This window comes from Phascolarctos cinereus, unplaced genomic scaffold, assembly GCF_003287225.1.
Source record: "Phascolarctos cinereus isolate Bilbo 61053 unplaced genomic scaffold, phaCin_HiC Scaffold_9;HRSCAF=440, whole genome shotgun sequence".
Taxonomy (NCBI): Eukaryota; Metazoa; Chordata; class Mammalia; order Diprotodontia; family Phascolarctidae; genus Phascolarctos; species Phascolarctos cinereus.
Window position 1 is genome coordinate 118,215,290 of NW_027556402.1, and position 15,799 is coordinate 118,231,088.

At 37.1% G+C, this 15,799-nt stretch overlaps 1 protein-coding gene across 2 annotated transcripts in view; it reads left to right on the forward strand.

Annotated features, from left to right (window-relative positions):
• Positions 1–15,799, forward strand: part of LOC110194906 (uncharacterized) — a 68,943-nt gene that overhangs the window by 37,402 nt on the left and 15,742 nt on the right. For both annotated transcript variants that reach the window (XM_020967495.2, XM_020967494.2), the window contains exons 7-10: positions 8,915–8,974; positions 9,848–10,004; positions 10,972–11,170; positions 12,472–12,550. In XM_020967495.2, the coding sequence (XP_020823154.1) occupies positions 8,915–8,974; positions 9,848–10,004; positions 10,972–11,170; positions 12,472–12,550 (495 nt within the window). The remainder of the gene's footprint in view (positions 1–8,914; positions 8,975–9,847; positions 10,005–10,971; positions 11,171–12,471; positions 12,551–15,799) is intronic.

The following is a 15,799-nucleotide window of genomic DNA, read 5'->3' on the forward strand; positions in this document are numbered from 1 at the left end:
AAGAAAACAATTCCTTAAAAAATACAATTGGCCAAATTAAAAAAAAATCTGCTGAAAAGAACAAATTCCTAAAAAGTAGAATTGGCCAAATGGAAAAGGAGGCACAAAAACTAACTGAAGAAAATAATTCTTTAAAAATTAGATTTGGTGATCCAACCATTTTGGAGAACAATTTGGAACTATGCCCAAAGGGCTACTAAAATGTGCATACCCTTTGATCCAGCAATAGCACTTCTAGGGCTATATCCCAAAGAGATCAAACAAATGGGAAAAGGACCCACATGTACAAAAATATTCACAGCAGCTCTTTTTGTGGTGGCAAAGAATTGGAAATTGAGAGGATGCCCACCAATTGGGGAATGGCTGAGCAAGTTGTCATATATGAATGTAATGGAATACTATTGTGCTATAAGAAATGATGAGCATGCTGACCTCAGAAAAACCTGGAAAGACTTATATGGTCTGATGCTGAGTGAAGTGAGCAGAACTGAGAGGACTTTGTACACAATAATAGTCACGTTATGCGATGACTACTATTGTTAAACTGAACCCTTCTCAGCATTACAAGGATCTAAGACATCTCCAGAGGCCTCGGGATGGAAAATGCTGTCCACATCCAAAGAAAGAACTGTGGAAGTCGAATAGCTATCACTTATTTTTTACCTTCTGCTGGATTTTTGTTTCATCTTTCTGATGGTTCCTCCTATTGGTTTTAATTTTTACTTACAACTTCATTAATGTGAAAATATGTTTAATGGGTATGTAAATGTAAAGCCTATATCAGATTGTGCGCTGTCTTGGGGAGGGTGGCGGGGAGGAAGTGGGAGAAAAATTTTCTGCTCAAAAGCATATGGAAGTGATTGCTGACAAATCAAGATAAATTAATAAAAATTTTTTAAAAAGGAATAAAAAAATTAGATTTGAGCAAGTGGAAGGTAATGACTCTATGAGACATCAAGAATCAGTCAAACAAAATCAAACAAATGAAAAACTGGAAGAAAATGTAGAATACCTCACTGGAAAAGCAACTGACCTGGAAAATAGTTCCAGGAGAGATAATTTAAGAATTATTGGACTACCTGAAAGCCATGATCAAAAAAAGAGCTTGGAGAGCAAATTTCAAGAAATTATCAAGGAAAACTGCCATGATATCCTAGAACTATAGGGTAAAATAGCCATTGAAAGAATCCACTGATCACCTCCTGAAAGAGATCCCAAAATGAAAACTCCAAGGAATGTTGTAGCCAAATTCCAGAATTATCAGGTTAAGGAGAAAAACACTGCAAGCATCCAAAAAGAAACAATTTAAATATTGTGGAACCACAGTCAGGATTTTGCAGGACTTGGCAGCTTCTACATTAAAGGATCTGAGGGCTGGAATTCCAGAAGGCAAAGGAGCTTGGATTACAGCCAAGAATCAACTGCCCAACAAAATTGAGCATAATCTTTCAGAGGAAATGATGGACATTCAATGAAATAGAGGACTTTCAATTATTCCTGATGAAAAAACCAGAGCTGGGCAGAAAATTCAGTCTTCAAATACAAGACTCAAGAGAAGCATAAAAAGATAAACAGGAAAGAAAAAAAAACATGTTATAAACGAAGGTTAAACTGTTTACATCCCTACATGGGAGGATGATATTTGTAACTTTTGAGAACTGTATCTTTATTTATGGTATTTAGAAGGAGTATAAATAAGCAGAGGGCGTGGGGGTATAAGTTGACTTTAATGTGATGATAAAAAAAATTAAGGGGTGAAAAAAAGGATTTTACTGGGAGAAGAGGAAAGGGAGAGGCAGAATGCGGTAAATTATATCACATAAAGAGGCATGAAAGACCTAGAGGGAAAGAAGGGAGGGAAGATTGAACCTTGCCCTCTTCATATTTGGCTCAAAGAGGGAATAATATACACATTCAGTTAATTATAGAAATCTGTCTTACCCTACAGGGAAGTAGGAGGAGAAAGGAGAAAGAAAAGGGAGCAGGGCTGATAGAAGAGAGGGCAGATTGAGGGAGGCGGCGGTCAGACGCAAAACACTGGTGAGGAGGGAAATGGTTACAGAAGAGAGAAAAGTATAAATGAGGGAAAACAGAAGGGAGAGAAAGACACAGTTAGTAATCATAACTGTGAATGGGAATGGGATGAGCTCTCCCATAAAATGGAAACAGATAGCAGAGGGGATTAAAAACCATAATCCTGCAATTCACTGTTTATAAGAAACACATTTGAAGCAGAGAGATACACACGTAGGAAAGGTAAAAGGCTGGAGCAAAATGTGTTATGCTTCAGTCAAAATTAAAAAAGTAGGGGTAGCAATCCTGATCTCAGACAAAGCAAAAGCAAAAATAGATCTAATTAAAACAGATAAGGAAGGAAACTACATCTTGGTAAACGGTACCATAGACAATGAAGTAATATCAATACTAGACCAAGTGGTATAGCATCTAGATTCTTAGAGAAGTCAAATGAGTTATAGGAAGAAATAGACGGCAAAGCTATCCTAGTGGGGGACCTCAGCCTCCTCATCTGAGAACTAGATAAATCTAACCACAAAAGAAACAAGAAAGAAGTTAAGGAGGTGAATAGAATTGTAGAAAAATTAAATATAGTAGACCTCTGGAGAAAACTGAATGGGGATAGAAAGGAATATACCTTGTCCTCAGAGGTCCTTGGCATCTACACAAAAGTTGACCATGTATTAGGGCATAAAAACATCATAATACAATGAAGAAAGGTAGAAATATTAAATGCATCCTTTTCGATTATGATGCAACAAAAATTACTTGTAATAAAGGGCCATGGAAAGACAGACTAAAAGATTAATTGGAAACTAAATAATCTAATCCTAAAGAATGAGTGAATCAAACAACAAATCAGAGAAACAATGACTTCATCAAGCAGAATGACAATAATGAGACAACATACCAAAACTTATGGGATGCAATCAAAGTAGTTCGTAGGGGAAATTTTATATCTCTGAATGCTTACATGAATAAAATAGAGAAATCAGTTATCAAAGATGAATGAATTGGGCACAGAACTAAAAAGCTAGAACAAATTAAAAATCCCCAATTAAATACCAAATTAAAAATTCTGAAAATCAAAGGAGAAATTAAGAAAATTGAAATTAAGAAAACTGTTGAACTAATAAATAAAACTAAGATCTGGTTTTATAAAAAAAAAAGACAATAAAATAGGTTAAACCTTTGGTTAAGTTGATTTAAAAAAAAGAAAGAGAAATAAATTACCATTATAAAAAATGAAAAGGATGAATTCACCACCAATTAAGAGGGTATTAAAACAATAATTAGGAGCTATTTTGCCCACCTATATGCCAATAAATCTGACAATCCAAGTGAAATGGATGAATATCTACAAATATATAAATTACCAAGATTAACAGAAAAGGAAATAAAATACTTTACCCCAATTCAGAAAAAGAAATTGAACAAACCATCAATGAACTCCCTAAGAAAAAGATGGCCAGATGGATTTACAAGTGAATTCTACCAAACATTTGATGAAACAATTAATTCCAGTACTATATAAACTATTTGGAAAAATAGGTGTAGTCCTACCAAATTCTTTTTATGATACAAATATGGTGCTGATACCAAACCAGGAAGAGCCAAAACAGAAAAAGAAAATTATAGACCAATTTCTGTGATAAATATTGATGCAGAAAATTTAAAATAAAATATTAGCAAAGAGATTTCAGCAACTTATCACAAGGATAATACATTATGACCAAGTGGGATTTATACCAGGAATGCAAGGCTTATTCAATATTAGGAAAACTATCAGCATAATTGACCATATCAACAGCAAAACTAACAGAAATCATATGATTATCTCAATAGATGCAGAAAAAGCTTTTGACAAAATACAACACCCATTCCTATTAAAAACACTAGAAAGCATAGGAATAAATGGAGTCTTCCTTAAAATGATAAGTAGCATCTATCTAAAATGATCAGCAAGCATTATATGTAATGAAGATAACTAGAAGCATTTTCAGTAAGATAGGGGGTGAAACAAGGACGTCCATTATCTCCACTGTCATTCAATATTGCACTAGAAATGTTAACTTTAGCAAAAAGAGAAGAAAAAGAAATTGAAGGAATTAGAACAGGTAGTGTGGAAACAAAGCTATCACTCTTTGCAGATGATATGATGGTATAGTTAGAGAATCCTAGAGAATCAACTAAAAAGCTACTTGAAATAATTAACAAAGGGGGCAGCTAGGTGGCACAGTGGACAGAGCACCGGCCCTGGATTCAGGAGGACCTGAGTTCAAATCTGGCCTCAGACACATAATACTTAGTAGCTGTGTGACCCTGAGCAAGTCACTTAACCCCACTGCCTAGCCAAAAAAAAAAAAATTAACAACTTTAGCAAAGTTGCAAGATATAAAAAACTCACATAAATAAATCATTGGCATTTCTATATATCACTAACAAAGCCCAGCAGCAAGAGATAGAAAGAGAAATTCCATTTAAAATAATTGAAGACAATATAAAATATTTGGGAGTCTATCTGCCAAGACAAACCCAGGAACTATATGAACACAATTATAAAACACTTTTCACACAAATAAAGTGAGATCTAAATAATTGGAAAATATCAGTTGCTCACGGGTAGGCCAGGCTAATGTAATAAAAATGACAATTCTACCTAAATTAATTTACTTATTCAGTGCCATACCAATCAAACTACCAAAAAAATTATAGAGCTAGAAAAATTAAAACAAAATTCATCTGGAAGAACAAAAATCAAGAATATCAAGGGAATTAATTAAAAGAAATGCAAAGGAAGGTGGCCTAGCCATACCAGATCTAAAACTGTATAGCAGCAATCATCAAAACTATTTGGTACTGGCTAAGAAATAGAGTAGCGGATCAGTGGAATAAATTAGATACACAAGACACAGTAGTTAATGACTATAGTAATCTACTGTTTGATAAACCCAAAGACTCCAACTTCTGGGATAAGAATTCACTATCTGACAAAAACTGCTGGGAAAACTGGAAAAATAGTATGGCAGAAACTAGGCACAGACCAACATCTTAAACCATATACCAAAATAAGGTCAAAATGAATACATGATTTAGACATAAAGGGTGATACCATAAGCAAATTAGGAGAGCAAGGAATAGTTTACCTGTCAGATCTATGGAGAAGGGAAGAATTTATGACAAACAAGAGATAGAAAACATTATGAAATGCAAAATGGGTAATTTTGATTACATTAAATTAAAGTTGCAAAACCATGCAAACCAAGATTAGAAGGAAAACAGAAGGTTAGGAAGTAATTTTTACATCCAGTGTCTCTGATAAAGTCCTCATTTCTAAAATATATAGAGAACTGAGTCAAATTTATAAGAATACAAATCATTCCCCATTTGATAAATGGTCAAAGGATATGAAAAGGCAGTTTTCAGATGAAGAAATTAAAGCTATCTATAGTCAGAAAAAATGCTCTAAATCACTATTGGTTAGAGAAATGCAAATTAAACAACTCTGAAGTACCACTTCACACCTATCAGATTGGCTAATATAACAAAACAAGAAAATGATAAATATTGGAGACAATGTGGGAAAACTGGAACACTAAGGCATCGTTGGTGGAGTTGTGAACTGATCCAGCTACCCTGGAGAGCAATTTAGAACTATGTCCAAAGGGCTATAAAATTGTGCACACCCTTTGATCTAACAATACCACTACTAGATCTGAGATGATGAAAGATAATGGAAAAAGGGAAAAGGACCCACATGTACAAAAATATTTATAGCAGCTCTTTTTGTGGTGGCCAAGAATTGGAAATTGAGGGGATACCCATCAATTGGGGAATGGCTGAACAAGTTGTGGTATATGTATGTAATGGAATACTATTGTTCCATAAGAAATGATGAAAAGGTGGATTTCAGAAAAATCTGGAAAGACTTACATGAACTGATGCTGCGTGAAGTAAGCACCAGAAGAACATCGTACACAGTAACAGCAACATGGTATGATGACCAACTTTGACAGACTTATCTCTTCTAAGCAACATAAAGGTCAAAGACAGTTCCAAAAGACTCATGATAGAAAATGCTGTCCACATCCAGAGAAAGAACTATGGAGTCTGAATATAGATTGAAGCATATTATTTCCTCTCTTTCTTTTTTCTTTCTTTCTAGTGGTTTTTCCCTTTTGTTCTGATACTTCTTTCACAACATGACTAATGTGGAAATATGTTTAATATGATCATATATGTATAACCTATATCAGATTGCTTGCCATCTTGAGGAGGAAGGAGGGAGAAAAAAATTTGAACTCAAAAATCTTATAAAAATGAATACTGAAAACTATCTTTATGTGTAATTGGAAAAAGATAAAATAATATTAAGTGGGAAAAAATCAGTATGATTTACCTGGTTTATTTATGGTTGAACTGGATAGTAGCTAAGATATGGTTCATCCAGTGTTAGGATGGTTTTTGTCAAGGCAGGATGGTATAGTTTAATAGCCAGTTAGTCAAGAAACATTTCTCAAGCACCTACTATGTGCCAGGCACCATGCTAAGCACCGGGGATATAAATACCAAAAAAAAAAAATAGTCCCTGCCCTCAAGGAGCTTACAATCTAATTGGGAAAGACAACAAAAGGAAGCTGAAAAGGGGGGTGTAGGAAAGTAGCTGACCTTGGAGTATGGGAGAGAAGTCGGAGAAATCCCAAAGTGCAGCCAGGTAAGAAATGAGATGTCTATGCTGAGGTTTCTCTTTAAATGGAAGGCTTGGAGTTCATGGCCCTACCCTTCAGAAAGGCAGACAGTAGTGATGAGGTGGAGTACCAAGGCAGATGAGATCTTACAGGATGATGAGCTTATCCTAATAATGAGCTTCTTGGAGTATGGTGAAGAAGTCAAGACAGAGAAGTTGGAAGCTTGTGTAGCCAGGTTGAGATATGAACACTAGATTACAAGTCAAGAGACCTAGGTTCTACTCTCAGCTCTGTGGGACTAAGTTTATCTATGTGACCTTCAGCAGGTTATTTTTTTCTCAAGCTTTATTTATTCATTCATTCATTCATTTATTTATTTAGTAGCATTCGTTTTTTAATTTTGAGCTCCAAATTCTCTCCCTCCTGCCTCTCCCCCACCCACTGAGAAGGCAAGCAATATGATACCTATTATACATGTGAAATCAAAGCAGTTTAGTTTAATAGTCATTAAGGACCTCTTCTATTGTCATATCATGATGTGGGAGTGTCTCTGGTATCTCAAAAGCTATGCCAACATAGCACAAACTCTGGTAGGTCCTACACAGGCTGGAAATTCTTCTATTTCAGGCCCAGCAATGGACTTTATACTTGTTGTCCAAGGACCCGCTTTTCCACTAGAAGGGTGGCAGCAGGGTGCTAATTTTTTTAGTCACAGTAACTCACAAAGACTATCTACTAAAGGATAAGAAGGGTTGTAATGTTTTGGTGGAAGGAACGCTCACACAGAGAAAACTGTGCATCCTTGGAATATAGATGTAGGGCATTGTGCCAAATGTTGGAGCTTCAAAGATAGCCATGATAAAGATCTTGTTCTTAAGGATTTACAGTCTAATTAAGGGGAGGGCCTAGAGGTATATAGACACAAATAACTGATACAAGAGGGAGCAATAAGTGTAGAGGAGAGTCTAAAGCAAAGTGCTACCAAGAATTCAAGGAGAAAGAAATAAATTTCTTTTATCTCGGATGTACGGTGAAAGAGAAGAGGGCTATCAGGCAAAGTTTCAGGGAGGAAATGACAATTGAGTTAAATCATTAAGGACAGGAAGGATTCCAATAGACCAAGATAGGATCAGGTAGAAGAGTTCATTCTAGGCATGGTTGTTGGGATGAACAAAGCCACCCACATGGCAGAGAATATAACAAAACCCAGCGATTTATATTTTATTTGGTAAGCAATGGGATTGAAAGTTTTTGAACAGAGGAAATCCTTCATATGTAAAATGAGAGAGGCTTCCAATTTGAAATCCCATGACCTCTCTGGTATAGGCTAAAAGCAGGAAGACAGGTTAGAAAACAAGGTAAGAAGAAATGAGGGCCTAAACTACAGTGGCTACAGTTGGAATGGAGAGAAGGGAACAGATATAAGAAATACTATGTAGGCTGAATTTATGGAACTTGAAAACTAATTGGATGTGGAAGGTAAGAGAGATGGAAAAAATCAAAGGAGACTCCAGGGTTTTGAGCCTGAGTCACTCAGAGGAAGATGGTGATGCATTCCAAAGAAACAGAGAAGAGTGAAGGGAAGGTTGTGGAATAAGGAAAGATGAGGTCAGTTTTGGACATACTTAGTTTGAGGCACTGACAGAAATCAGTTAGAAATGGGATTGGAGAACATGAGGGTAAGAGTAATCTTCGTAATCCACCTAAAGGTAATATTGAAGGCATTTATACAATCACAAGACACTCTAAGCCCAATAAAAGTAAAAATAGCTTCTTTTAACTATGCTGATATAGAAGAATAAGCCCTGGATTTGGGAGTCAGTCCTGGCTTTGCTGCTTGCCCACGACACATGGTTGTGTGCTTACTCTCTCTGGGCCTCAGGATTTTCATCCTTCAAAGTGGGGAGAAGGACTGACACAGAGTTTGGGAAGAGTTCTTCTCAATAATCCTGAGGTTGGTATCTCCGTCTCCTAACTGGGGAACGGGCAGCTCTGAGAGGTAGCCATGGTTTGATCCTGCATCTCTGGACAGCAAGCCCCATGCTCTTCTCACTGTCTGCCTTACAAAGTTGTCATGAGGATCAAATGAGTGCTTCACAAAGCACCGTACACATGTAAACAATTACTATCTATAAAATGCTTGAGTTAAGTGATGGTGTGTAAGTTTTACAACTGATAATAATTCATATACAACATTATTATGCCCACAGGTAGAGAGTTATCAGGAAGCCAGGCTATGGAATAACATATTTGTCTGGACCCAGGAAAAGGTAAATTATTTTTTAAAACTGCACTTTTAAGTTCTTTTTGTACTAATAAATGAAGAAAAACAATTATGACTGCTGAGACTTACAAATGTTACATGTATATGGAGTGTTGGATATGTAACAGAAAGCATCAGGACACATGGGCTTGGTCCTTGCTCTGGTGTGTGACATCAGGCAAGTCATCTCATTTCTTTAGATATCTGTGTCTTAATCTGTTACATGAGGAGTTTGGACCTTCAAGCTCAGTGATTGTGTCAGTCAATGGAATACCAAGCAGTGCCACAAAAAACAGAGCAGTGTCCTCATCAGGGCCAGAGAACCAGGCCGGTGTTGGAGCCACTCCTGTGGCCTTTGAGAGCTCTTCACAGACACTGAGGTGATGTCTCAACCAGTCTTTTCTGCCTAACATCCTCGGGCATATGAGGGCTGCACACAGCTTTCAGCTTCACTGGAGGTGTTATTTCCTGTGTGGCAGGATGCAAGAGAGATGCAAGGAAATGATGCATGTTAGAACACTTAATCTGTTACTTATCAGTCTTACAGAAACTCTGCATTAGGGACAAGTCTAAGTGTTTTCAGTTTCCATGACTTGATAGATAAATAAATCCTAGGCAGTTGTCTGAAGCCCAGAGGTTAAGTGACTTGCATGGCATCACATAACTGGAGTGTCAGAAGAGGGATCTGAACCCATCCAGGTCTCCCCGATTCCCAGCTCAGAACCCTGTCCATAACATGCTTCTTCTATAAAAGTCAGTACAGCCAATTTTTTTTTAAGATGGCATTCTTGTCCATCACTCATCTGACTTGCTTTTTGAAGAAGATTATTTTTAGTTTTACTACCTTCCATTTCTTCACAATTGCTTAATTTTGTTGCAGCTAAATATGCCCATCGGTACCATCAAAGCCACTGTGTTAATAGAAAGCATTCTGGCCTCATTTGAGATGGAAGAGATTCTGTATGAACTGAAAGACCATTCTGCTGGCTTGAATTGTGGCATTTGGGATTATTCTGCCTCTTTTGTCTCCAAATTTGGTGAGGAGAAAGTGATCTTTAACAGAAAAAGAGATTTTTTTTTCTAGTAATCTTTGACAGCAAAAGAGGGACTTTCTTTTTCACAGTAACATTAAAAGTGTATTCCTAGTAAGCCTAGAGTAAGTGATGTGCCAGAAATGGCAAATGGGAGCCCAAGATTCTTAAAGGAAAGGAAGATTAATTAAATCTTCTTAACTGAATTAACTGAAGATCTCTTCTGGGCCAAGGGGTACAAGGTTGACAGGAAGGGGTTACAAGAAAGAGTTTTTAAAGGAGGTAGGAGTCAAGCTAGAGCCACCTCTACATTTAGGTTACTGTTTTCCTTCATGGACTCCATGTTACAGCCAAACTGATTTGTTCCCTGATCTCTTCCCTCACAAGCTAATAGCTTCTTCCCTTCATCTCTGCCAGCAGAAGCCCCCTTCCTCCAAAGACCTAGCTTAGGTGCCACCTTCTCTGTGAAACCTTCCTTGAGCTTTCATAGTGTAGTGAATGTGCTGCCCTCAGCTCTCATCCCACAGTAGGAAGTGACTTCTCCATTTTCTTAGAATTTCTTAGATTTCTCTTTTGCCCTTATCACATGTTACTTTGCATCACATTTATCTTTGTACACTATATTCCCACCTACAAGAGACTGTAAGCTCTATGAAAACTACAGATGTAATTTAAAAATTTTAGTATCCCTAGTTTCCAAGATAGCTTCTTGAACACAATGGGTATTTTTTTAAAAGTTTCTTGAATGGAATTAGTGAAAGAAAAGTGTCTACGCCAGGAAAGCGACTGTTTCTCCCCCTTTTTTAAAAAATGTAAGTTTTCTCAGAATAATGTGAGAACCAATACAGCTCTGGCTCTGATAAGGCTGGGATTACAACTTATGAAGCAGACTTGTACAGAAAATTCTACAGTGAATGTTTTGATTTGTATCTCCTTTCACTCCTCTTCTTCTTTCACTCCATTTTTCTACCAGGTCATCGAGCTGAATTCTTGTTGCCTGACAGGAGTAAGTATGTTAACATGGAGAAGCTTTTTCTTAAGAGTTATATGGATTTGCTGGTGCAGACGTGTCACAGGCGAGGGGCTTTGGCAACTGGGGGAATGGCTGCCTTGTTACTACCAAAGGACCAAAAAAGTGATGGCTACCAGTCAGTCTTAGCAGCTGTTAAGAGGTAAGAAAATCTAAGCTTTTTAGGAGCTATAGAGCAAACTCTTCATTGCATTTCCTTTAGAGACTGAAACTGAGGGACCAGAATCTTCACTGGGGCATAGATTTAGAGCTGGAGAGGACTTCAGAGGTTATCTACTCCAGTCCTCTCATTTTTCAGATAATGAGACCGGGGCCCAGAGAGATTAAGTGATCTGTCCAAAGATAGGCAGATCCTGACTTCAAATCTAGCACTTTAAAAACTACACCATGCTGACTTAAAGGATCTCGTCCAACCCTTTCATTTCACAGATAAAGAAAATAAGGCCCAGAGAGAAGTGATTTAAGTTCACAAAGGTAACAGCAGAACCAGGATTCAAAGTCATGTCTTCTGACTCTACACCCATTATTTTTTGCACTGTACTACATACACATTGTTAGGAGTAAGTAGAAGTGCTCACAAAAACTTACTATCAGCACTAAGTTCTATTCTTTAAAGTAGATCATGTCTCTTCTAATTTCTACCCATTTTTTCATTTACTCTATTTTCACTAATGAAATAATAGCAGAGAAACAAATAAATAACCCAGTGATCTCATTTCTCTGTTATCAGTGGAAATAAATAAATATGATAATCTTTCTAGAAAACTTATACTCACCATTTTAATGAAAATTCTATAAAAACATGTACATACTTTCCTGCCTTCTTAGAACATACTGACTCTCATTTGATTTTTTTTCTTTGGATGACCTCATATTGATGTGTGTAGCACTGTTTGCCTATGAACTAAATGGCCCTAAACTGTTGCTATGATTCTGTCTCTTCTTGGGCTTCTCAGGGGCCAACTTCATTGAACAACCATTCCTTCCCTTTACTGACTCACCTTCCTAACCTATCTTCTGTAGCCTATAAAGAGCTGGAGGAAAAAAAATCTTACAACCAAACTCATTCAGACACTAATCTTCATTCCCATACAATTCTACTAAACCAAAAGGTTGTGCTCTGGAGGGACCTGTGGTGGTCATAGTTAAAGCTATTGCAACACTCAAAGGTTTATTTTGTTTGGCTTACTTCTGAGTCCTCACTGTATTTAGATGATATGTTTGCTAAAAGTCTGCCAGATAAATGACGGCACTATTGAACTACAAATGTCCTATGGGTCAGGCTGAGGAAACTGTCACTTATAGGATGCTTTGACAGCTTTAGAAAAAACAAGTATAAAAGCCTTCCAAATGAAAAGTTTTATGATAAAAAAAAATGAAGATAACCTAATAAAATAATCTGGATGTGAACAGATGACCAGTGAATTTCTTTGCTAATTCTAGGCTCAAATTGTTTGAAATCAAAGCTGGAGTGGATGGATTTATGGTGTATGATATTGGCTTGGTGGAACCAATGCAGAAGGTACCTTTGTACATGTTTTACATTTGGGAAAATCTTGTTTGTTTTTTAAAGAGTAACATAGTAGTCTTCGTTTAAAAAAAAAATCAAAGTGATATCATCTTTCCCATTTCATTTTCTAGAGCCTAGGAATTGGTTTGTTAATAATTTAGCCAGGTTGGTAAATATGATAGTTTGGCTTCTGACTAGAGTAGACAATTTTGATCTTTTTTTATCCTCCATACATATTATTTTATTTTTAAGTGGTTCTGAGTTAAGTATATTGTATCACTTAAGAAAGAGTGACTTTGAAAACAAGTTATACTTTCTTAGGCATTCTTATTTTATTACTTAAAGGATTTTGAAGAGCTAAATTTTACCTGATTGTGGCCTTAAGGAAGCTGGAAATAAACCCACTGTATTTGTGTTCTTGTAGGCCACAGGCTATTTCTTATCCTAATCTCTAATTGTTTCTTTACTGAAGTTGGAATGCTAACCTGTCATAATGCATTGTGCTGTGCTTGGAAAGACCTCTCTCATACACTTGATATTTTCTCTGTATCATCAGATCGTTGTCAGAGTAAGTCACCTCCTAATAGTTCTGTTATTCTTCTGGCTACCTCATCAAACTGAGCTCATATTTTCTAAGTCATTGCAAAAGGCAAAAGTAGATAGGAAGGAACTGATGCATCTAAATTCTTCTGTCTCATCTCTCCATCCTCGATGTCATAGAATTATGAATTTCACAGTTAAAGGGCATCTATCTCATAAGCCATCCAAATCCTATATATTTACATACTGCTTTACAAATAATGTCATTTTATCCTCACAACAACCATGGGAGACAGGTACCGTTATTATCCCCATTTTACAAATAAAGAAACTGAAGCCAACAGCAGTTTTAAGTGACTTGCCCAAGATCACACCTATTAAGTGTTTGAGATGAGATTTTAACTTTGATCTTCCTGACTTCGAATCCAGGTCTTTATCCACTGTGATACTTTAAAGGCCATACTTGGATAAGTACAACATTCCTGAAAAAGTCATTTAGACTCCTCTTCAAAGAAAAAGAACTCCTTATCTTCCAAGACAGCCCCTTCTACTTTCAAACAGATCTTACTGTTAGAAAACTTTTTCATGTATCTCATATCTATCCTAAATCTGCCCCTGGAGCACTGGTCCACATTCTGCCCACTAGGCTAAGACTAGAAAGTCTCATTGACTTTCTAGGGGAAAACCCTTCAAGTACTTTTATGTCTTAAATCTCTTCTCCAGGCTAAACATCCCTCTTCCTTTAACCAGTCCTTATGTGGCATGATCTCTGTCTAGTTAATCAAAAAGTATTTATTACACACCTAATAAGTCCCACTTGCTGTGTAAGGTGAGGAGAATGAAACAATACTCTGTTCACAATGAGTATCGCCAAAAGTGCCAGTATAAGTAATTTGGTATATCTGGAAACTTTCTTCTTATTACTGGCCTCTTGGGGTATAAGCCTAGTAGCAGAATCTCTTAGGGTCAAAGAGCATGGACATTTTAGTCACTTTATTTGCATAATTCCAAATGACTTTCCAAAATTACTTACTCAGTTCCACCAGCAATGCACTTGTGTGCCTGTTTTCCCACAATCCCTCCAATATTGACTATTCCCATCTTTTGTCAACTCTACCAATTTTCTGGTTGTGAGGTGAAACCTTAGGGTTGTTTTGATTTGCCTTTTTTTTTAATTAATGATTTGGAGCATTCTTCCATATGGTTATTAATAGTTTTTGATTCTTCCTTTTTACATTTATCTACTGGGGAATGGTTTTTGGTGTTATGCATTTGTGTCTTGGATGATTTTTTTTATGAAGAGAAAGATATTTACTGTGATGTTATAGCAAGAAGAGAAGTTACAAAGCATTTCTTTTCTAATTAGGGGAGGGAAGAGGAGAGGCTGTAATACTTTCCCCTCTGTATGCTGGGAAGAATGGGCTTACACTGAAAGCAGTTTTTATCAAGCATTTGCTCCCACCAGATTCACTTCCAAATCCATCAGAGTTGCTTGATGAGTTTTCATTTCAAGTACCATTTGGCTGGGTCACCCAGTTCATTATTCCTCAATTCATCTGCTACCCCAACTTTGCTCACTCTGCTGGTCTAGAGTCCAGCTCCCATACTTCTGGTGCTCATTCTTCTTACCTTTTGAAGCTCATAGGATCATAGCCATCTTCAATATTCCTTCATCTAGAAGGAAAATAGAAAACATCAACGAAGAGATAGCACCTGGACCAAATATTCATAATTTCATGTTGGCTCTGAGAGAGGGCCCAAAGCCCCTTCTCTTGAGGGCCCAGAGCAGCTCATCTTCTTCATTGGAAGCAGAGCACAAAAGAAAGACTTGCACTTAGGCTGGTCAGTGCCTTTCCACTGAACAGCTGAACAACCAATCAGAATTCCATCTCTTCACCACCTGGTTAGATGACTAGAACCAGTTACAGAATATCTGTAACAAGCTTTGGTTTGAGGAATGGGTCTGGAGGAATGGGTCCCTTCTATTGCAGGCCATCACCCCTTTCCAGAAGCAGGCTTCCTTGGCCCTTCTACATGGGCTAGCAGCAAGCAGAACCCACTTAACCTGCTCCAAGGACTTTCACTGGCCAGGACCTGCCCTTTTTTCTATCTATTTCTCAGTTTGGGGCATAAAAAACTACTTTAACTATATCGATTTGGACTTGTTTTATTTGCATGTTATATGTTTTTTTTAAAGGTCTTTTTCTTGGTCCACAGTCTTCTTTAAAGATTCATTTCATTCTGAGCTTTGCCTCCCAGCTACATTCTTTCAAGATGGCAATTATTTTGTGTTCACTCTTACTTGCCCTTGCTTCTATCTTCTATATATACTTTTAAAATATGTACATTGGGGGCAGCTAGGTGGCGTAGTAAATAGAGCTCTGGCTTTCACTCTGCTGTCTTGGCTCCGCCCCCTTTTCAAGAAATTATCGACGAAAACTGCCCTAATATAGTAGAACCAGAGGGCAAAACAGAAATCAAAAGACTCCACCGATCTCCTCCTGAAAGAGATCACCAAAGGAAAACTCCTAGGAATACTGTAGCCAAATTCCAGAGTTCCCAGGTCAAGGAGAAAATATTACAAGCTGCCAGAAAGAAACAATTCAAGTACTGTGGAAACACAATCAGGAAAACACAAGATTTAGCAGCTTCTACATTAAAGGACTGCAGGGCATGGAATATAATATTCCGGAGGGCAAAGGAGACAACCAAGAATCACCT